This window comes from Symsagittifera roscoffensis, chromosome 4 (assembly GCF_963678635.1).
Source record: "Symsagittifera roscoffensis chromosome 4, txSymRosc1.1, whole genome shotgun sequence".
Taxonomy (NCBI): Eukaryota; Metazoa; Xenacoelomorpha; order Acoela; family Convolutidae; genus Symsagittifera; species Symsagittifera roscoffensis.
Genome location: NC_087065.1, coordinates 78,630,827 through 78,648,134, shown reverse-complemented (window position 1 = coordinate 78,648,134; position 17,308 = coordinate 78,630,827). Strand labels below are relative to the sequence as shown.

Below are 17,308 nucleotides of genomic sequence, written 5' to 3'. Positions count from 1 at the left end.
CCTAATCTCCGTTAAGATAGTCGTAGTATATGGTGTAATACACTCCTTCAACCAAAATTTTTCTCACAGTTTTAATTTTCCTAAGTTCCTAATATCCATTCAAATTGTCGTAGTAAATGGTGTAATAAACTTCTTCAACCAAAATAAATCTCACAGTTTTAATTTTCCTAAGTTAAGTTTCTAACCTCCGTTGAGATGGTCGTATTATATGGTGTAATACACTCCTTCAACCAAAAATTTTCTCACAGTTTTAATTTTCCTAAATTCCTAATCTCCGTTGAGATGGTCGTAGTATATGGTGCAAAACATTTCTTCAACCAAAATATTTCTCACAGTTTTAATTTTCCTAAGTTCCTAATCTCCGTTGAGATGGTCGTAGAATATGGTGTAATACACTTCTTCAACCAAGATAAATCTCACAGTTTTAATTTTCCTAAGTTCCCAATCTCCGTTGAGATGGTCGTAGAATATGGTGTAATTCACTTCTTCAACCAAAATATTTCTCACAGTTTTAATTTTCCTAAGCTCCTAATCTCCGTTAAGATAGTCGTAGTATATGGTGTAATACACTCCTTCAACCAAAATTTTCCTCACAGTTTCAATTTTCCTAAGTTCCTAATATCCATTCAAATTGTCGTAGTAAATGGTGTAATAAACTTCTTCAACCAAAATAAATCTCACAGTTTTAATTTTCCTAAGTTAAGTTTCTAATCTCCGTTGAGATGGTCGTAGTATATGGTGTAATACATTTCTTCAACCAAAATATTTCTCACAGTTTTAATTTTCCTAAGCTCCTAATCTCCGTTGAGATGGTCGTAGTATATGGTGTAATACACTCCTTCAACCAAAATTTTTCTCACAGTTTTAATTTTCCTAAGTTCCTAATATCCATTCAAATGGTCGTAGTAAATGGTGTAATAAACTTCTTCAACCAAAATAAATCTCACATTTTTAATTTTCCTAAGTTCCCAATCTCCGTTGAGATGGTCGTAGAATATGGTGTAATTCACTTCTTCAACCAAAATATTTCTCACAGTTTTAATTTTCCTAAGCTCCTAATCTCCGTTAAGATAGTCGTAGTATATGGTGTAATACACTCCTTCAACCAAAATATTTCTCACAGTTTTAATTTTCCTAAGTTCCTAATATCCATTCAAATTGTCGTAGTAAATGGTGTAATAAACTTCTTCAACCAAAATAAATCTCACAGTTTTAAGTTTCCTAAGTTAAGTTTCTAATCTCCGTTGAGATGGTCGTAGTATATGGTGTAATAAATTTCTTCAACCAAAATATTTCTCACAGTTTTAATTTTCCTAAGCTCCTAATCTCCGTTGAGATGGTCGTAGTATATGGTGTAATACACTCCTTCAACCAAAATTTTTCTCACAGTTTTAATTTTCCTAAGTTCCTAATATCCATTCAAATGGTCGTAGTAAATGGTGTAATAAACTTCTTCAACCAAAATAAATCTCACATTTTTAATTTTCCTAAGTTTCTAATCCCCGTTGAGATGGTCGTAGTATATGGTGCAATACATTTCTTCAACCAAAATATTTCTCACAGTTTTAATTTTCCTAAGTTCCTAACCTCCGTTGAGATGGTCGTAGAATATGGTGTAATAAACTTCTTCAACCAAAATAATTCTCACAGTTTTAATTTTCCTAAGCTCCTAACCTCCGTTGAGATGGTCGTATTATATGGTGTAATACACTCCTTCAACCAAAATTTTTCTCACAGTTTTAATTTTCCTAAATTCCTAATCTCCGTTGAGATGGTCGTAGAATATGGTGTAATACACTTCTTCAACCAAAATAAATCTCACAGTTTTAATTTTCCTAAGTTCCCAATCTCCGTTGAGATGGTCGTAGAGGTAACTTCCCAAATGGCATAATTCCCAAATGGCATAAAATGGAAACTTTTCCCAAATGGCATAAATTTCAAGTTTTCATTGTAATTTAAACGTTTTCTATCAATTTCTATTTCTATCATTTTGTCAGGAACGAAAGCATGTGAACAAGTTTTGGAATTAATTGCTTCCAAACAAATTTAAGCAACAGATTTGTCGAAAAAAATTGACCACAAGCAGCTTATTAATAATCGCAAGCTTATGCTTCTTGCTTTTGATAAAAAGTTCTACAAGTTTTTCACGATAAAATGTCAATCAACATTTGAATTGACAATTTGACTAATTTTCTCACATTGTTCACGAAAAAATTGTTCTCGATTTTTCCAAAGCAACTGTTGCATGAAAATTATGCCATTTGGGAAATTTTTCACTTTTATGCCATTTGGGAATTATGCCATTTGAGACGTAATCGTCGTAGAATATGGTGTAATACACTTCTTCAACCAAAATATTTCTCACAGTTTTAATTTTCCTAAGTTCTTAATCTCCGTTGAGATGGTCGTAGAATATGGTGTAATACACTTCTTCAACCAAAATAAATCTCACAGTTTTAATTTTCCTAAGTTCCCAATCTCCGTTGAGATGGTCGTAGAATATGGTGTAATACACTTCTTCAACCAAAATAAATCTCACAGTTTTAATTTTCCTAAGCTCCTAATCTCCGTTGAGATGGTCGTAGTATATGCAGTAATACACTCCTTCAACCAAAATATTTCTCACAGTTTTAATTTTCCTAAGTTCCTTATATCCATTCAGATGGTCGTAGTAAATGGTGTAATAAACTTCTTCAACCAAAACAAATCTCACAGTTTTAGTTTTCCTAAGTTTCTAATCTCCGTTGAGATGGTCGTAGTATATGGTGCAATACATTTCTTCAACCAAAATATTTCTCACAGTTTTAATTTTCCTAAGTTCCTAATCTCCGTTGAGATGGTCGTAGAATATGGTGTAATACACTTCTTCAACCAAGATAAATCTCACAGTTTTAATTTTCCTAAGTTCCCAATCTCCGTTGAGATGGTCGTACAATATGGTGTAATACACTTCTTCAACCAAAATATTTCTCACAGTTTTAATTTTCCTAAGCTCCTAATCTCCGTTAAGATAGTCGTAGTATATGGTGTAAAACACTCCTTCGACCAAAATGTTTCTCACAGTTTTAATTTTCCTAAGTTTCTAATATCCATTCAGATTGTCGTAGTAAATGTTGTAATAAACTTCTTCAACCAAAATAAATCTCACAGTTTTAATTTTCCTAAGTTTCTAATCTCCGTTGAGATGGTCGTAGTACATGGTGTAATACATTTCTTCAACCAAAATATTTCTCACAGTTTTAATTTTCCTAAGCTCCTAATCTCCGTTGAGATGGTCGTAGTATATGGTGTAATACACTCCTTCAACCAAAATATTTCTCACAGTTTTAATTTTCCTAAGTTCCTAATATCCATTCATATGGTCGTAGTAAATGGTGTAATAAACTTCTTCAACCAAAAGAAATCTCACATTTTTATTTTTCCTAAGTTTCTAATCTCCGTTGAGATGGTCGTAGTATATGGTGTAATACATTTCTTCAACCAAAATATTTCTCACAGTTTTAATTTTCCTAAGTTCCTAACCTCCGTTGAGATGGTCGTAGAATATGGTGTAATAAACTTCTTCAACCAAAATAATTCTCACAGTTTTAATTTTCCTAAGCTCCTAACCTCCGTTGAGATGGTCGTATTATATGGTGTAATACACTCCTTCGACCAAAATGTTTCTCACAGTTTTAATTTTCCTAAGTTTCTAATATCCATTCAAACTGTCGTAGTAAATGGTGTAATAAACTTCTTCAACCAAAATAAATCTCACAGTTTTAATTTTCCTATGTTTCTAATCTCCATTGAGATGGTCGTAGTATATGGTGTAATACATTTCTTCAACCAAAATATTTCTCACAGTTTTAATTTTCCTAAGTTCCTAACCTCCGTTGAGATGGTCGTAGAATATGGTGTAATACACTTCTTCAACCAAAATTTTTCGTACAGTTTTAATTTTCCTAAGTTCCTAATATCCATTCAGATGGTCGTAGTAAATGATGTAATAAACTTCTTCAACCAAAATAATTCTCACAGTTTTAATTTTCCTAAGCTCCTAATCTCCGTTGAGATGGTCGTAGTATATGGTGTAATACATTTCTTCAACCAAAATATTTCTCACAGTTTTAATTTTCCTAAGCTCCTAACCTCCGTTGAGATGGTCGTATTATATGGTGTAATACACTCCTTCAACCAAAATTCATGGCCCACTTGGCCACCTGTGTTAGCACTATGGCTCAAAAAAAAGGCAGGAAAACATCATTTTGACAGGCGCCTCTGAATTATGCCACCTGAGTTGCATAATTCATGGCCCACTTGGCCACCTGTGTTGCCACTATGGCTCAAAAAGAAAAATGGCAGGAAAACATCATTTTGGCAGGCGCCTCTGAAGTTGAATAATTCATGGCCCACTTGGCCACCTGTGTGGCCACTATGGCTCAAAAAGAAACATGGCAGGAAAACATCATTTTAGCAGGCGCCTCTGAAGTTGCATAATTCATGGCCCACTTGGCCACCTGTGTGGCCACTATGGCTCAAAAAGAAAAATGGCAGGAAAACATCATTTTAGCAGGCGCCTCTGAAGTTGCATAATTCATGGCCCACTTGGCCACCTGTGTTAGCACTATGGCTCAAAAAAAAGGCAGGAAAACATCATTTTGACAGGCGCCTCTGAAGTTGCATAATTCATGGCCCACTTGGCCACCTGTGTTGCCACTATGGCTCAAAAAGAAACATGGCAGGAAAACATCATTTTGGCAGGCGCCTCTGAAGTTGCATAATTCATGGCCCACTTGGCCACCTGTGTGGCCACTATGGCTCAAAAAGAAAAATGGCAGGAAAGCATCATTTTGACAGGCGCCTCTGAAGTTGCATAATTCATGGCCCACTTGGCCACCTGTGTTGCCACTATGGTTCAAAAAGAAAAATGGAAGGAAAACATCATTTTAGCAGGCGCCTCTGAAGTTGCATAATTCATGGCCCACTTGGCCACCTGTGTTAGCACTATGGCTCTAAAAAAAAGGCAGGAAAACATCATTTTGACAGGCGCCTCTGAAGTTGCATAATTCATGGCCCACTTGGCCACCTGTGTTGCCACTATGGTTCAAAAAGAAAAATGGAAGGAAAATATCATTTTGGCAGGCGCCTCTGAAGTTGCATAATTCATGGCCCACTTGGCCACCTGTGTTGCCACTATGTCTCAAAAAGAAAAATGGCAGGAAAACATCATTATGGCAGGCGCCTCTGAAGTTGCATAATTCATGGCCCACTTGGCCACCTGTGTTGCCACTATGGCTCAAAAAGAAAAATGGCAGGAAAACATCATTTTGGCAGGCGCCTCTGAAGTTGCATAATTCATGGCCCACTTGGCCACCTGTGTTGCCACTATGGCTCAAAAAGAAAAATGGCAGGAAAAAATCATTTTGGTAGGCGCCTCTGAAGTTGCATAATTCATGGCCCACTTGGCCACCTGTGTTGCCACTATGGCTCAAAAAGAAAAATGGCAGGAAAACATCATTTTGGCAGGCGCCTCTGAAGTTGCATAATTCATGGCCCACTTGGCCGCCTGTGTTGCCACTATGGCTCAAAAAGAAAAATGGCAGGAAAATATCATTTTGGCAGGCGCCTCTGAAGTTGCATAATTCATGGCCCACTTGGCCACCTGTGTTGCCACTATGTCTCAAAAGGAAAAATGGCAGGAAAACATCATTATGGCAGGCGCCTCTGAAGTTGCATAATTCATGGCCCACTTGGCCACCTGTGTTGCCACTATGGCTCAAAAAGAAAAATGGAAGGAAAACATCATTTTGGCAGGCGCCTCTGAAGTTGCATAATTCATGGCCCACTTGGCCACCTGTGTTGCCACTATGGCTCAAAAAGAAAATGGCAGGAAAACATCGTTATGGCAGGCGCCTCTGAAGTTGCATAATTCATGGCCCACTTGGTCACCTGTGTTGCCACTATGGCTCAAAAAGAAAAATGGCAGGAAAACATCATTTTGGCAGGCGCCTCTGAAGTTGCATAATTCATGGCCCACTTGGCCACCTGTGTTGCCACTATGGCTCAAAAAGAAAAATGGCAGGAAAATATCATTTTGGTAGGCGCCCCTGAAGTTGCATAATTCATGGCCCACTTGGCCACCTGTGTTGCCACTATGGCTCAAAAAGAAAAATGGCAGGAAAACATCATTTTGGCAGGCACCTCTGAAGTTGCATAATTCATGGCCCACTTGGCCACCTGTGTTGCCACTATGGCTCAAAAAGAAAATTGGCAGGAAAACATCATTATGGCAGGCGCCTCTGAAGTTGCATAATTCATGGCCCACTTGGCCACCTGTGTTGCCACTATGGCTCAAAAAGAAAAATGGTAGGAAAACATCATTTTGGCAGGCGCCTCTGAAGTTGCATAATTCATGGCCCACTTGGCCACCTGTGTTGCCACTATGGCTCAAAAAGAAAAATGGCAGGAAAATATCATTTTGGTAGGCGCCTCTGAAGTTGCATAATTCATGGCCCACTTGGCCACCTGTGTTGCCACTATGGCTCAATCACCATTTCATTTTTCATTGCACTTTTGCTGCGACATGTCAAAGCAAAAAAATGTTAAACTAAATCTTGAAGCAGTTGTGCGTTCAGCATTTAGAATAACTTGCCCCCCCCCCCACCTGCAGTGTTATAAAAAATTATTTTCGTTCATATTCTCCAATTGTTACTAAAATTGGTATGCGGACTAATTAGGCGATGACAAACATAGTTGGTAATCATACTTAACTTTGTAAACCCACCGTTGCACCATAAAATTGATGCTTATGAGATGTGGGGAAATCAAACAGAGCGGTAACTTGTTCTAGCTCATTGCAAGGTGTGAAGAGCAACTACCAAGTTAGCTTCTACGGAGGGTGCAGCTCACCTCTAGAGACTTGGTCGTCTCACCACACTACATGTTTGAGCTTGAAATCTTTTCTGTCCGAATTGAAAACAAAGTTACCAATTCTAAAGGAGACTTATGATTTTGATTCAGTGTTTTAAGCATTGTATCATTGTATCCAGAGGCCGACTTAGGGGGATGCTCTTCCCTCAGGGGCTTAAACCCCTCGCCGCATAAATGGTCCCACTGTTGATACTTTGGTAGATTCCAAAGTGTTCCAAAAATCGAACAAGACGGCATTTTTTGACCCGTATTTTCTTAAATTTTAAAACATACCCCATCGGCAAAATCGTAGATCGACCCCTTATTGTACCAAAAATTAAAAAAATAATAAAACTTGAGCTTTGTTGAATAAAAAATGATAAAAGTTCCACTGTGTCGCTTTGTTTTTTTTGGCCATGAACATGCCATGAGCGGATGAGCAAATTAGAATGAGAACTTAGATTTGTCAACTTAGAATGAAATTAGCGGATGAGAACTTGGATTTGTCAATTCAAAAACAAATTCTAAGGAGACATATGCAAACATTCAACTTTTTTTCTCGGAAAGCTTAAGCAAAAACCAAATCAATATCAATTTTTTCGTCATTCGAACCAGTTCTTGGGACGTCTATTCCTATATGATTATAAAACCTCTCCCGCCTTTTCCGTTTATACTCCTCAATCCGTTCACGTTCCTTCCTTTCATCGTCTACTGCGAATTCCCACCTCAGAACCGAGTTGTGCTCCTTCTTTCGCATTTCTTCTTCAAAATCACTCTTCGTGAAATTATTCTGGTTCGTCTCTTTTTGCACTCCGAATTTGCGATATTTACTGTCGGTAACTTCGCTCTGTAATTCTCCTTTCATAATTTGGTCGCCATTTACTTTCGCCTCCTGCTCGGCTAGTTTGGGCAAAGCGGAGAAGCTGTTTGTACATTTCAGCTTTTTCTTTGACTTTTTCTTTGGAGTGACAACTTGGTTTTCGGTTGAGCTTGAGGGTGATATGGACGTGTCTTTGAGTTTCTTGCTCAAGTTCCCATTCACTGTCGACTCCAATTGGCGCACTTAAAAACTCAACCACTCAATTTGGTTAATGTAAAAACTATTAAAAAAGGCTTTTCCAGCAACTTTGCCGTGAACAGATACTTTCAATTAGTTTTAACCGTTACTTTTAAACATCCTCACTAGCTCCAAAGTTATTCTTGCAATTCGTGATTGTTACGACGTCTATTTGAAAAACTATTCTGCGCCAACTTGTTTTTAGGGGGTTAGCTTGATGAAAAAACTGAGATTTTACTCAAAACATTCATGAATATTTTGAGAAAAGCCTTTCCGGTATACTTATCAAGATTTTACCGTCGTATTTACCGCCGACTTAGTTTTCCAGGTTTTCTTTTATTCCGTCGTATTAATCGGCCGTATTAACTTCGTACGACTCAATTATTACACTTGTTCTTTGATTTTGTTCAAATTTCATAGTTTTTGACAATTTTTTCCCAAAACCTATTCGATATGGGTTAAGGGAAGGCCGGAACATTCAGGACTTTGCCTTGATATACGAGCGAGCAGCCTTGTTAAGATCTAGAAACACTTCAAATTTACTTGCTGCTTTGCGACAATCAATTTTTAAGGTATTGAATTTTGAAAAAAAAAAGATCAACTAAGCTAGGCAACTTCTGTTTTTTTTTCGATAACCATTGGCAAAAAATACGCAGTCTCCTTAATTAAAAGGGCTGGGTAAATTTTATATCCTCAAATTGTAGTTTCGTCTTTCGATTTAAAACTTGGATGCAATTTTAGTTGGTTCCTCAATTTGCTGACTAAAATTTTTGAGTCTTTTCGAATTCATTACGAGGCTAAACTGTGCACTGGACAGGCGCACAATTTTGTATCTGTATATTCCTGGATTCCAGAGATAAGACTTTAAACATGTTAAAACTTTGTCGGAACGATCAAAGGAAAGTAAAAAACCAAACAAGAACAAAGGGAGCGTCCTTGTTGCGGAATGCACAGTTTGGCCTCGTAATAATCTTTTTAAGAGTTCTAGATGTTTTTGAAACTTGATTTTTTTTGGTTTTATAATTTTTTGAAAGTAATTGTTCCGACTTTCGAAGAAAGTGCGGAAAGTTTATTCTTTGAGTGTTATTTTTTTAGCCATTTTCTTTTCTTTTTACTAATTGCGTTTTTCGGAAATTTTCATACCATCCGAAAAAAAAGTGTTGTCTTGAGCTCAAATTTTAAAATTTACTTGTGATCATTTTTTGTAGCGAGGTTTTAAAAATTGCTTAATTGGCAAATTTGGAATAATTAACGCGCAATAAACTGTGTTCTTTTAACACGCGTGAGCGACAAATTAATTCGTTTCAAATTGAAATGAAGCTATCAATTCAGTGCTATCAAGAAATGTATGAGACTCTGAATACATATTTCGTTTTGTGCATAGCGTGTGGGGGTAAAAAGAAGAAAAAACGAAGAAAAAAAATCTTTTGTTTCTTTTGTCGATTATATCGTTAACTATTCAATCAAAGAAAAATTTTATTTGACCTTAAAGTGCAATCTCAATATTAAGGGCTTTGCCCTGATATACGAGCAGTCTTGCTTATTTCTTATGAACAATGGTTGTTCTTTTTGCTCCGGTTTTTGAAGAAAAGCGGAACATTTTTAGGGTGATTTTTCTAGTCAGTTTAACTTTGGCGGTTGAAATCATAGCCTTTACTCGAAAATGGAAATATATCCCGTAGAAAGTATTGACTCTACTCCCTCAGTTCAAATGTAAAACAAACAAGACTGCTCATATCAGGGCGAAGCCCTGAATGTTCCGACTGCCTTTTAAGGTTTATGGAGCAGTAATAACATTTAAAAATTCAATGAAATAAAACAAAATGAAAAAAAATTCTAAATTTGCAATTGTTTATAAAAATCATCCCCCCACATGCCATATAAAGTACAAAAGGATAGATTTCGCTCGTTGTAACAAACCAATTATGGCAAATAAGCTTCTTTAGACCAATTTGGAACAATTTTTATGATGGATTAACTCTCCGCTTACGCGTTAATAGCGCGAAATGTATCGCGCGTTAATTGTCCCAAATTGGCCAAAATGACAATCTTTAAACCCCCGTAACTTTATGAAAAACGATCACAGGTGAAATATCTTTTCTAATTTGAGCTCAGGACAACAATACCTTTCGAATGATATAAAAAAACTTCCGTCAAAAACGGCTAGTTAAAAAGTCGAAGTTTGTCTGAAGAAAAAAACCCACCCCGAGCACAAATATTCCGTTACTTTCGTATCGAAAGTCGGAACAATTACCTTACATTCAATTGTTTTTTTCTAAACTTCTGGGGATTTGAAAATTCCCGATTCGACCTTGCTCTGTTCTAATTAATGCGCGCTGTGTAGATTCTTTTTATGATGTTAAAAGCGTAACGCGACTTATTTATGCATCATAAGCTATCCCTCATCACAGTGTTTCAAATTAAATTTTAGAGCGCTATTTGGTCGTGTTAATTTTGTATTGTTCAAAATATACAGTTTTTTTTTTAAATTTTTTTACCAACAATTATTCTGTGCCAATTAAGGGGCAATCGGAGCCTTATGTAGGTGTTTGCCTTGATAAACGAGCGCAGTCCTGTTTGAGAGCTAAGCCGCACTTGAAACAGCTTGTCATAAAATTCTTTTGTGAAACGGTTATAATTAGCACTTGTTAACTCTCCAAATATCCATTCATCTTTCTAAAGTTTTAGGTGTTTAATGGAGGTCTATGCAGCTCCGTTAAGCTTGACCATAAGGATTATTTGGAGATTTACACTCCATAAACATCAAAAAGATCAAATTCACACCACCTCGTCAGATTGCAGACGCTGTTCGTATTCTTAAACTCAAGCGACCTTCGTGATAGTTTTGCTTCGACATATCAAAATATTTCGACAAGTAACTCAGCATAAAAGCTCATTCATTCCAGAAACTGATTATATTTTACAGAAAAAATTTTTTAAGTATAGCCAGGGGCGGATCTAAGATTTTCTCGAGGGGAGTGGATTTAAAAAAAACTTTCAAAAATTTTGTCGACCTTTTTTTTAAGTCGACCGAATTGATTTTCCGAGCACTGCCAGAACACTAAAAAGACCCTATTTAAGAAAAAAGCAGGTCAAAAAGACATTTTTGGGCACTTTTTGGAAAGTTCAGACCAAAAATTGTGTTTTTTTTGTACCCGCTGCCCTTCAAAATTAGTATTTATTGGCGCCAAAGGCGCCTTTAGAAAGTTTTTAGGGTTGTTCGACTTAAAATGGATGTCATGAAATAATACCAAAGAATTAATATCCACCCCACCCTCCCCCCCTCCCTAAATCACCCCTAAAGTATAGCATTAAGACGAAGATTTTCAAAACAATTCACAAAAGAAAGGATCAAAATGTGAGTTGTTGTTGCAACCGTTGTTAAGTGTTAAGAGCTGCATGCAGTTTCCCTTCTTCCCCTCATTCAGATTTACCAGACGACACACTTGACAGGCACTTCCACAAACCACATGCCAATTAGGGAACTTCAACTCAATCATAAATGCCGACATTCGAGTCCAATGAAACTGCCAACTACAGACTATGCTACTCGGCTACCAAATCATAAATGCATTTTTGCCGCATTCTATCACTTATTGGCCTAATTGGCAATTTTAAACGACACATTCATTTATCAGAAAGAGTGCCCTACAGTTTATTTCCACGCCGTTGAGAATATTATACGCTTTATCGCCCTGTCACCCAACTCGTTTCCACTCGCATTGCAAAACAGAAAAGTTTTGGAACTCCGGAATCTAGCGGAAATTTTGGTTTCCAAGTCTTTCTCATATCCCAATAGGTTTTGAAAAACTTGCTCAACAATTGGCATACAGCTAAGAACTGATTTGTCGGAGGGGCAGTAAATATGGTAGATCGTTTTCACAAAAAAAAGACTTACTAAAATTTTTTTGGAATACGTTATTCAATCCCCAAAAAAAATAGAATTAAAATCTTATGATTTTGACAAGTCTTCTTTGTTTTCAAAAACCACAAACATTAAAAGCTGGCCACCCCAGCCATTCAATTCAAATAGCAATTTCCCAGAAGATCAACCCAAAGAAAAAATCCCTGGAGAAACATAAAATATAAAATTACAAAAATAATTTGTCATATTTTGTCATGTTTTGTCATTTTCTCTGTTGTCAACAAAAACTGGTTACTTTTGAGATCCCACGATTTTAGGAATTTGTTTTAAAACAATTGGAACAAAATTACTCAAAAAATTAGTGAAAAATTATTCCCTAGTGATATTGGTTCCAGCCACTGAAAAGCAACAAGTAATATAAAGAAAAACAAGACTGCTCGTATCAGGTCGAGGCCCTGAATGTTCCGACTGCCTTTTAAGGTTTATGGAGCAGTAATAACATAACTATCTTTAATATATTAAATGTAATAAGACAAAATGAATTTTTTTTCCTAAAAGTTGAAACTTTTCTACGAAAATCATCCCCATATAAACGCCATATAAAGTACAAAAGAATAGATTTAGCTCCTTGTAACAAATCAATTATGGCCAACTAGCTTCTTTGAACCAATTTGGAACGATTTCTGAGACGGATTAAATCTCCGCATACGCGTTAATAGCGCGAAATATATCGCGCGTTAATTGTCCCAAATTGGCCAAAATACCAATCTTTAAACCCCCATAACTTTACTATAAATGATCACAGCTGAAATGTTTTTCAAATTTAAGCTCAGGACAATAATACCTTTTGAATGATATAAAAAGTCCGTTAAAAATGTTTAGATAAAAAGTCAAATTTTGTCTGAAGAAAACACCCACCCCGAGCACAAATATTCTGTTACGTTCGTATCGAAAGTCGGAACAATAATCTATTATAATCGATTAAAAATGGATTATAAGTAACCAACAATTCTTTCATTTTTATATTTAAACATTCGATTCAAATTGATTGTAACCAATTCCATAGAGATTTTATTGCTTAGAAAAATAGTAATAGATAGCCTAAATTTCATAGTTTGCCAATATTCCAATTACCAAAAACCTCCGAGATCAGTTAACGGACAATCGTAAAACTTAGGGTTTTGCCCTGATACGAGCACTCTTGTTTTGTTTTTATCTGAGACTTAAAGCAAAATACTTGATTAAACAACCAAAACAGCTAAATATAAGAAAAGCTGGTGATTGATATTGCAAATAACGGCAACCAAAAACTTCCTCAGCTGATTAGAATCCCTACAGAGTTCGTTTTTCAAATCTATTATCTCATCGGTTGGAAATCAGAAAGTCTTTATAATCAACATAGCTGGCTTAAAATGTTTATAATACGACTGCTACTCTGCGATGCAGAAAAATGAATTGAAACAAAAACTTTTTGGGTTCAAATTGGATTCAACAGTCACGAAAAGAATAAAATCAACTTGTATAGCGTCGGCTAGGCACATATTTCCAAAATATGAGAAAGTTGCAGCTGCGCAAACTATCTTTACCTGCATCCAAATTCAAGCGTTAAAAATCGATGATATTACAATTTTAGTACCAGTCTTACTAAAAATAAGTACCATTCTTACTTTAGTACCTGTCTTCTAAGATCAAATTATAGTTAATTATGATCCATTATAATCAATTATATTCGATTAATTACTCGTTCATTTTTCAATACAATTATAATCAACTCTATTTGACTATAATCCATTATTTTTACTCAAATTTCTAATTCATTATTTTTGTACAAAAATCCATTATGATTCATTATAATTGATTATAATCCCTTTTGTTTGTTCATTTTGTCTTCGAAGTTGCATCTAAATTGCTTATGTTCTATGCTTTTTGTAGACGTTGGTTCCTATAATAAATGAGGAAAAAGGTTTTAAAGTTTTCCAATCACTTCAAATGTATGAGATTTTTTTTCGTTTCTTTTCCATTAGAGTTGTTTTGTGATGCATATTTTAAGCTTTTTAACGACCAAAACATCAGCAAATTGAATTAGTTTCATGACTGATTTGGAAAATTTATTTTTCATCTACCACGCGAATCTTTCCACTAGTATGAAAGGATCTCTATGAAACTTTTGTTTCGAGTTAAAACTTTGGATTCAGATGAACTAAACTGTAAAAGAGATCTTTTTTAGAGATTTTCTTATTGACACAAAAATAATAACCCATAAGAAATAATTATAATAAAGTTTTGATTGACAAATTTTTGGCAAAATAAGAGATTATAATCAATTATAAGTTCTTTAAACACCTAATTTTGGTAATTATAATCAATTATAATTGTCAAAAAATCATCATAATAATCCGTTATAATCGATTATTTACCACTAAACTTGGATGCGGGTAATGCAAAAGTGCCGCACAGCAGCAAAAGCCGAGAATGCCAACCGCCAGAATTTTTTAAAAAACGTTGAGCTCAGGGGGTCAATACTCTTCAGATAGACTTTTAAATTTGAAATTTTGTGGAAGAAAAAAGCACACAAATCACCAATATTCTATTTCTTCTTCTTAATTTGGAACAATATTAACAAATGACTTGCCTCATTTCTTGTTGAAATGATTCAATCTGCCGCTTACGCGTCTTATAAGAACGAATAACATTGCAAGTTAATTATCCAAAGTTGGCCAAATTAGCAATTCTTAATTTCTAATTTTTTAACCAGCTGGTTTTGTTTGCATATGAGCATCCAAAAAAAAAACGTTTTCTATTCAGATGGTATAAAAAATTTTTTCCGTCAAAAAAGATCAGTTAAACGAAGACTGAAAAAAGTCATCCCAAAAACTATCATTCCAAAAAAAATGAAATAAAGTCAGGCAAAAATATTAAAACAATGAAGTCTGGAACAAACAAGACTTTCTTTTTTGGCGTAGAAAAGTTTTCTTACCATTTTTTCCAACATGTCTAATTCTGATGTCAGGCCCAATTTCCTGAAAGTTTAGGCAAAAATACATCTTACTTCAAACTAGGTTGTATTTCCTTTTTTAAGTTATATGTTTTGTAAAATGGATGACTTTTCGGGATTAATGGCTTTCGTCCTAATTTTTGTCGAGTGATTTTGCGTTTTTTTGTTGTAAATTGCTATCTGTAAATTCTGGCTCGCTTTTGAAGCAGTCTTTTTCTACAGATTTCGTTTTTTCTTTTTGATTCGAACAAAATAACATTTGATGCGAATAAAAAACTATTAGGAAAAAATAAGAGTTTTTTTTATTAATAATTTTTTCCAGGCTTCGTAAATAGTTTACGTTTTACTTAAAAATTTCATGTTCTTTAAACACCTAATTTTGGTAATTATAATCAATAATAATTGTCAAAACATCATTTTAATTATCCGTTATAATCGATTATTTACGCCTAAACTTGGATGCGGGTAATGCAAAAATGCCGCACAGCAGCAAAAGCCGAGAATGAACTACTCGTCAATTGCGTTTAGAGCCTAACCAGACTAGACTGCTCCTATATCAAAGCAAAATCTTGAACTTTCCGACTGCATGTAAAAGTCTTTTTAGTGCTTTTTCCTATTAAAAACAAGACTGCTTGTATTAGGGCAGTTTATCAATAATCTTACTGCCCCTTAATGTCAAAAAATTAATTTTATAAATTCTAAATTAAGGAAAAAAATCAAAAAGCACTGAAAAAAAGGAATTGTCGATTTTTTGAATTAATTTTGATTGCAATCCAAAACATTTAAAATTTGGTACAAATTATGTTCAGCGACTTGTCAAAAGTTTCAAAATTTTCGAATCATATCAAATTGGAACACTTTTTAAGCTTGATCAATTTGTTGATGCGTTAAGACAACGAAGTATATCGCGTAAAAATCGACGCAATTTAGCCAACCGCCAGAATTTTTTGAAAAACGTTGAGCTCAGGGGGTCAATACTCTTCAGATAGACTTTTAAATTTGAAATTTTGTGGAAGAAAAAAGCACACAAATCACCAATATTCTATTTCTTCTTCTTAATTTGGAACAATATTAACAAATGACTTGCCTCATTTCTTGTTGAAATGATTCAATCTGCCGCTTACGCGTCTTATAAGAACGAATAACATTGCAAGTTAATTATCCAAAGTTGGCCAAATTAGCAATTCTTAATTTCTAATTTTTTAACCAGCTGGTTTTGTTTGCATATGAGCATCCAAAAAAAAACGTTTTCTGTTCAGATGGTATTAAAAATTTTTTCCGTCAAAAAAGATCAGTTAAACGAAGACTGAAAAAGTCATCCCAAAAACTATCATTCCAAAAAAAATGAAATAAAGTCAGACAAAATATTAAAACAATGAAGTCTGGAACAAACAAGACTTTCTTTTTTGGCGTAGAAAAGTTTTCTTACCATTTTTTCCAACATGTCTAATTCTGATGTCAGGCCCAATTTCCTGAAAGTTTAGGCAAAAATACATCTTACTTCAAACTAGGTTGTATTTCCTTTTTTAAGTTATATGTTTTGTAAAATGGATGACTTTTCGGGATTAATGGCTTTCGTCCTAATTTTTGTCGAGTGATTTTGCGTTTTTTTTGTTGTAAATTGCTATCTGTAAATTCTGGCTCGCTTTTGAAGCAGTCTTTTTCTACAGATTTCGTTTTTTTTTGATTCGAACAAAATAACATTTGATGCGAATAAAAAACTATTAGGAAAAAATAAGAGTTTTTATTAATAATTTATTCCAGGCTTCGTAAATAGTTTACGTTTTACTTAAAAATTTCATGTTCTTTAAACACCTAATTTTGGTAATTATAATCAATTATAATTGTCAAAACATCATTTTAATTATCCGTTATAATCGATTATTTACGCCTAAACTTGGATGCGGGTAATGCAAAAATGCCGCACAGCAGCAAAAGCCGAGAATGAACTACTCGTCAATTGCGTTTAGAGCCTAACCAGACTGGACTGCTCCTATATCAAAGCAAAATCTTGAACTTTCCGACTGCATGTAAAAGACTTTTTAGTGCATTTTTTCCTATTAAAAACAAGACTGCTTGTATCAGGGCAGTTTATCAATAATCTTACTGCCCCTTTTTGTCAAAAAATTAAATTTATAAATTCTAAATTAAGGAAAAAATCAAAAAGCACTGAAAAAAAGGAATTGTCGATTTTTTGAATTGATTTTGATTGCAATCCAAAACATTTAAAATTTGGTACAAATTTCGTCCAGCGATTTGTCAAAAGTTTCAAAATTTTCGACTCATATCAAATTGGAACATTTTTAAAGCTTGATCAATTTGTTGATGCGTTAAGACAACGAAGTATATCGCGTAAAAATTGTCGCAATTTAGCCAACTGCCTTTTTTTTGAAAAACGTTGAGCTCAGGAGGTCAATACTGTTCAGATAGACTTTTTAATTTGAAATTTTGTGGAAAAAAGCACACAAATCACCAATATTCTATTTCTTCTTCTTAATTT

At 34.7% G+C, this 17,308-nt stretch overlaps 2 protein-coding genes across 2 annotated transcripts in view; one reads left to right on the top strand and one right to left on the bottom strand.

Moving 5' to 3' along the window:
- The first annotated feature begins 4,766 nt into the window (after positions 1-4,766).
- Positions 4,767-6,467, top strand: LOC134845041 (foot protein 1 variant 1-like). Its single transcript, XM_063861870.1, has 4 exons — positions 4,767-4,850; positions 5,029-5,358; positions 5,413-5,868; positions 6,084-6,467. The coding sequence occupies exons 1-4, from the start codon at positions 4,767-4,769 to the stop codon at positions 6,465-6,467; spliced, it is 1,254 nt and encodes a 417-aa protein (XP_063717940.1).
- Positions 6,468-7,346: 879 nt separating this feature from the next.
- Positions 7,347-17,308, bottom strand: part of LOC134844641 (uncharacterized) — a 29,979-nt gene continuing 20,017 nt past the window's right edge. The window contains exon 2 of the mRNA XM_063861431.1: positions 7,347-7,953. Coding sequence (XP_063717501.1) covers positions 7,460-7,953 — 494 coding nt within the window. The 3' untranslated portion in view covers positions 7,347-7,459. The remainder of the gene's footprint in view (positions 7,954-17,308) is intronic.